This window comes from Emiliania huxleyi, assembly GCF_000372725.1.
Source record: "Emiliania huxleyi CCMP1516 unplaced genomic scaffold EMIHUscaffold_73, whole genome shotgun sequence".
Taxonomy (NCBI): Eukaryota; Haptophyta; order Isochrysidales; family Noelaerhabdaceae; genus Emiliania; species Emiliania huxleyi.
This window is the reverse complement of record NW_005196528.1, coordinates 10404-16435: the sequence shown is the minus strand read 5'-3', so window position 1 is coordinate 16435 and position 6032 is coordinate 10404. Positions and strand designations below refer to the sequence as shown.

The following is a 6032-nucleotide window of genomic DNA, read 5'->3' as shown; positions in this document are numbered from 1 at the left end:
CGTGCTCTCATTTCCGGACGAGCGGACGCTGGTCATCGTGACCGATTCCGCCGAGCGCGGGGTGCTCTCGGCGGACGGCGTGGTGCGCGCCGCGGCGGTGACCAAGGTAGGCTTTCTGTCGCTCGGCGCGAGCGACGCGAGGCCTGCAGCGGGCGCGGCGGGCGCGGTCGCCGACGCGGCGGGGCCGGCCGACGGCACCAAGCAGCGGCTGCAGCTCAAGGAGCTCCTCGAGGCCGGCGACTTCTTCTTCTCGCACCAGGCGCCGCTGACGCTGACGCTGCAGCGGCAGTTTGCGCTCGCGGCGGCGGGGAAGGAGGCCCTGGCGTGGGAGCACGTGGAGGGGCGGTTCGTTTGGAACGGCGCGGCGCTGCAGCCGCTCGTCGAGGCGGGCATCGGGCCGTGGCTCAGCCCGATCGTCCACGGCGCGCTCCTCTGCGAGCCGCTCGAGCCTCTTTCGGGCGTCTCGATGACGGCGTGCCTCGTCTCACGCCGGTCGTGCGAGCACGCGGGCACGCGCTTCAAGGCGCGCGGGATCAACGACGACGGCCACACCGCAAACTACGTCGAGACGGAGCAGTCCCTCCGCTTCGAGCTGCGAGGCGGCGCGGAGGGGGCGATGGCGTCGCTCGTCCAGGTGCGCGGCTCGGCACCGCTGTTTTGGGAGCAGCGCACGTCGACGATCAAGGTAAACACCAAGCCGAAGCTGACGCGGAACGCCGCGCTCTGCCTGCCAGCGCTGCAGCGGCACGTCGCACAGCAGCTGGCCGCCTACGGCTCTCCCGCCCTCCTCGTCTCGCTCCTCGACGCCAAGGCGCTGGCTGCTAGATGCGGAAGATCTCCCCAGATCTCCCCAGATCTCCTCAGATCTCCCCAGATCTCACCATACCTGCATGCCACGGGGCTCCTGTCTTTAGACGTGGAGTCGCGAGGGCTGCCCGGCCCTTGTCCCACCACCCCTGTGTGTGTGGAGAAGTTTACCTGCCCTGCCCCCACCTTGCCTAGGGCGAGGAGGCGGCCCTTGCCGCTGCGCTCGCCGAGTGCGCTGCCCGCGTGAGCGTGCCGACGGGGCAGCGGATCAAGTACGTCCCCTTCGATTTGCGCCAGGCGTCAAAGATGCATCTCGGATGCATCTCGGCCGCATCTCGGCCGCATCTTGGCTGCATCTCGCCAGGCGTCAAGGTCGAGCCGCGCCGACGGGCTCAAGGCGGGCGTCGCGCACCTCGCCGCCGACGTGCGCCCCCTCGGCCACCAGGGCGACGCTCTTCTTGACACACTCTTTCGATCGCGCGTGTCGTCTTTTAGGTGCGCTCCATCGGCCACTTGGTCGCGCAGGGGCCGCGGCTGGCGTCGGGCGGGCGGCGCGGCGGCGCGGCGGCGGCGGCGGCGGTGGTGCGGCGGACGCAGCAGGTCGGGTGGTACTAGTTGAGTGGTCGTAGTCGTGATCCCCGATCAGGATGGTCTTGTTGTTGTGGACTCAGGGCCTGGTGCGCGTCAACTGCCTCGATTGCCTCAACCGCACCAACTTGATGCTCGCCGCCCTCGGATTGCACGCCGCGTCGGCGCAGCTGCGCGAGCTCGCCTCCGCCCTCGCGCTGAGCTCGACAGCGGAGCAGGTGGCGCGCGCGTGCGAGCCGGCGCTCCTCGCCTCGCTGCAGCAGATGTGGTCCGCGACGGGCGACGCCGTGTCGATGCAGTACGCGGGCACCGCAAACATCGGCAAGGGCAGCGCGTCGAGCTTGCAGCCCGAGGCTTCGGGCAAGCGGTCGCTCATCGAGCGCGCTAAGGGCACCGTGCAGCAGGGCCGCATCGCCGTCAACCGGTACGTGCACGAGACGTTCCTCGAGGACGGGCGTCAGGCGGCGATCGAGTCGTTGCTCGGCGGCGCTGTCGCGCCCGCGGCGCTCCGCCGCTCGAGCACCCTCGGCAGCAGCGGCGGCGGCGGCGCGCGGGTGCGGCTCTGGGTCGGCACCTGGAACGTCAACGGCAAGGTTTGCTCTGAGGCGCTGCTGAGCGAGTGGTTCCGCAACGGCGCGCAGCACGAGCCCGCGGCGCCGGACATCTACTCGATCGGCTTCCAGGAGTTTGTCGACCTCACCGCGCGGAACGTGCTGAGCGATGACGTGAGCCGGCGCAAGGAGTGCGCCGCGCGGGTCGAGGCTGTGCTCACGTCGCTGCACGGCGAGCGGTACGTCGCCGTCGGCATGGAGCAGTGCGTCGGTGTGCTGCTGATGGTGTACGTCCACCCGCGGCTGGTGAGCGCGGTGACGCACGTCCGTGCCGACGTCATCAAGTGCGGCTTCGGCGTCGGCGACGCGCGCGCGGGCAACAAGGGCGGCACCGCCGTCCGGATGGCTGTCCACGGCTCGCAGCTCTGCCTGATCAACGCCCACCTCCCCGCGGGAGCCTCGCACGCGGACGAGCGCAACGACACGTTTGACGAGATCGTGGCCGGCCTGCAAAAGGCGTACGGAGAGCGGCTGCGCGGCGGCCCCTTCCCGTCGCCTCTCGAGCACGACCTGTGCGTCTTCGCCGGCGACCTCAACTACCGGCTCGAGCCGGGCGGCGCAAAGGAGGAGCAGAACCAGGTCGTGCGCGACGCCGTCGCGCAGGGCAAGTGGGGGAAGCTGCTGCAGATTGACCAGCTGCGCGCGCAGCAGCGGGCGGGCCTCGCGTTCCAGGGCTTTGCCGAGGCGAGCATCGATTTCCAGCCGAGAGCACCCGAGAGCGCCCCGAGAGTACCCGAGAGTACCCGAGAGTACCCGAGAGTACCCGAGAGTACCCGAGAGTACCTGAGACTAGGCGAGCATCGACTTCCAGCCGACGTACAAGTACGACGCTGGCACCAGCCGGTAAGCATCTCCCTTCCCTCTCCCTCGCCTGCCCCTCGCGCCAACCCTCTCCCCTCCAGCTCCCCTCCCCAGCCCCCCCTCCCTCCCTCCGCTCTCAGGTACGACTCGTCTGAAAAACAACGCGTGCCGTCGTATTGCGACCGCGTGCTCTGGCTCGAGCCGCAAGGCGCCGCGTGCAAGCCGGTCGCGTACGTCGCATGCCAGGGCGCGCGCGCGCCTCCGATTGCACGGCCGTCCCTCGCCCTTCGCCGAACCTCCCCGGACCTTCCGTGCAGGAGTGCTCGTCTCGGACCACAAGCCGGTGACGGCGCTGCTCGACTGGAGCGCGGGGAGCTCGCAGCGGACGTCTGCCGAGAGCGCGGCCTCGCCGGCGCAGCAGGCGGCGGAGGCGTCTCTCATCGACTTCGACGCCATCGACCTCGACGGCGACGCGAGCGCTCCGCCGCCGCTGCCGTCGGCAGAGTCCGCCTTTGCCGACGAGTTTGACCTGTCGGAGCTGTTCGGCTTCTCTGCCGCCGCCGAGGGGGCGGCGGCGTCCGCGACGCCCCCCTCGCAGCCGGCCGCCTTTGACCCGCCCGCGTTCGCCGCCGGTAGCGCTCCGGCGGCGTTTGACCCGCCCGCGTTTGCTGCGGGCGGCGCTTCGGCGGCAGGCGCCGCGTTTGACGCGCCGGCGTTCTCCGCCGGGGGTATGGGGGCGGCGATGCCGCCGGCGCAGTTCCCCGCCGTGGGCATGGGGGCGCCGATGCAGCCCGCGCAGCCCGCGCAGTCGACCGCGTTTGACCCGTTTGCCAGCAGCACTGCGCCGGCCTTCCCGGTCGCTTTCGGTGGCGGCGGCGGTTTCGAGGGCGGGATGCAGGGCGGGATGCAGGGCGGGATGCAGGGCGGCTTCGGGGGCAGCATGCTTGGAGGAGCGCCGGGTGGAATGCAGTGGGCGACGTTCTCGGATGCGCCGAGTCCGGCCACGGCGCCAGGCCCGGGCAGCGCGGCGCCCGCGGCGGCTGACCCGTTCGGCGACCTGCTCTCCTGACGGTGCGAGAGGCGGGGCGCCCGTGCGCGCGTGCCGCCGTGGGCTTTTGGGCGCTTTTTTTGTTTTCTTGCTGTGATACATTCCCCGGTGAGTACGGCTTTATTGATTATCGATCAACACTTTCGATAGACCGAAAGTAAGATCGTTCGGTGCAGAAACCCCGGCCATGCCCATGTAACGCAATTGTGCTCGATTTTTTTGGTAGAAGTGTCTCCAAGTCTTCTGGACCCATCGATGGCCGTCGCCTCGACGCCGCTCGTCGCGGCACCATCGTGCCCGGCCTGGGCGAAGCATCGTCGCGGGCGCCAGCCGCAGTTCGACGGCAAGCCGTGCGAGCCTGCTAAGGAGGAGGACATGTGGCTGTGCCTGGCCGACGGCCGCGCGCGCAGCACCGCCGACCTGAAGCGCCTGGCGACAGCCGCTCGGGTGCGAGCGAAACGAGCAAGAGATGCAGCCGCCGCGAACACGCGCGATCGGCAGGCGCGCGACCAGCGCCGCCGGCAGCGTGAGCAGCACGACCGACCGGCGCGCAGCGCCGGCGGTCGCCAAGACCGTGCGCCCACAACGCGGCCAGTGCGGCTGCCCGGCGCACGCGGTGTGCGGCATGTGCGTCGACCAGGGCAAGCTCGCCGCGGCCGAGCAGGCGGCCATCGACCTGGAGACGCGCTTCCACGCCTCGACGAACGTCGTCATGGACCTGGAGCGGCCCGAGGACGAGACGGCGGCGCTGCTGCAGCGCTGCGTGCACGTCTCCGACGAGACGAAGCGGCGGCTGCTGGGCGAGTGGAGCGACGAGCGCATGGCGCACGCGCTGCCGCTGCACGCATGCGCCTCGTGCGGCGTGCGGGACCCGTCGCTGACGTACACGCGGGTTGACGTGTCGGCGCTGCCGCGCACTGTGTCTGTGCGCGTAGCCGGCGGCGAAGACGAGACGCGGCACGTGTTTGAGCTCTCGCCCGAGCAGTGCGCTAAGTATCAAAAGTGTGAGGTTTGGTGGAGGCTGTAGCGTCGTCGCGCGTAAGAAGCGTGGTGAAATTTAGAAAAGGAGTTGCGGTGTTGATCGCCGCGGGAGCCCTCTTATTCCTACATCCTACGGATGGGGCGATTCAGAGAGAGAGACGACAAAACGCCGATCGGGAGTGCTCACCGTGTGGCCGGGCCGCATCGAATGCGTAGGCTCCTACTGCTACATAAGGCCATAAGCCTGATAAGAGGCGATAAGCAGTAGCAGAACCCGCCTAAGTGCGTACAGTGGCGTATGTAGAGAGAGAGATTTTAGAAAACCAACAAGAAATCACGACCCTCACAGTGATTTGGGCTCGGCAGCTTGTCAGCCCTCAGCCGAAGCTGGGGCCGGTCTCTCTCTTCGTATGTATGTATGTAGGAAGGTGAAGAACAGAGAGATTTTAAATACCAAACAACTCTAACACTCACACGTAGTATTTTTTTGTGTTGAAGAACAGTCAGGCTCGGACTGGACACCGACGCGGTATGGGTGGACGCTGGACAGATGATGACGACACGCACGAGCGACACACAGACACAAACAAGCTCACAGGACACAGTGGCGGCCACTGTATCCGGGAACTCCCCCCCCAACCTACCTGGGAAGAGAGTCCCTCGAGCTTTCGAGCTATATTGCCTCTCTGCCGGTGAACCTTCTTTTCTAGACCGGAAGGATTGAGAGCAGCCTCGCTCTCAATCCTAGAAGTCGAAGGATTGTGAGCAGCACTCCTCGCAATCGTAGCATCTCTGTGCGATTGCGAGCGCCGGCGCTCGCAATCCTACATCTTCTAGGACTAAGAGCAGCTCCGCTCCCAAGGTGACTGGTGACGCCTACGACTACTACCAGCGCGCTCGCAATCCGAGCAAAGTCTAGGATTGCGAGCAGCACTGCTCACAATCCGAGCATCATGCCTCCGATTGCGAGCAGTAGCGCTCGCAATCCTACATCTTGTAGGACTATGAGCGGCGGCGCTCACAATCGTACCCAAGATCTAAGGATTGCGAGCTACTTTTCATCGCAATCGGTGCATGTTCCCACCAGAAGTAGCTCCTATCTTCCCCATTAAGTAACACCACTACCGCCGGACTTTTTATGCTCTATTGACATTATCGGCAGCTACTGAAGCAACGATGTTGAAAAAAAATTATTG

General features: G+C 66.9%; 1 protein-coding gene across 1 annotated transcript in view; it reads left to right on the top strand.

Annotated features, from left to right (window-relative positions):
• Window positions 1-4882, top strand: part of EMIHUDRAFT_465507 (hypothetical protein) — a gene marked incomplete at its 3' end in the record, with an annotated part of 5712 nt that extends 830 nt beyond the window's left edge. The window contains exons 4-10 of the mRNA XM_005760891.1: window positions 107-634; window positions 1003-1083; window positions 1303-1389; window positions 1479-2671; window positions 2948-3032; window positions 3229-3766; window positions 4410-4882. Coding sequence (XP_005760948.1) covers window positions 107-634; window positions 1003-1083; window positions 1303-1389; window positions 1479-2671; window positions 2948-3032; window positions 3229-3766; window positions 4410-4882 — 2985 coding nt within the window. The remainder of the gene's footprint in view (window positions 1-106; window positions 635-1002; window positions 1084-1302; window positions 1390-1478; window positions 2672-2947; window positions 3033-3228; window positions 3767-4409) is intronic.
• Between the last annotated feature and the right edge of the window lie 1150 nt (window positions 4883-6032).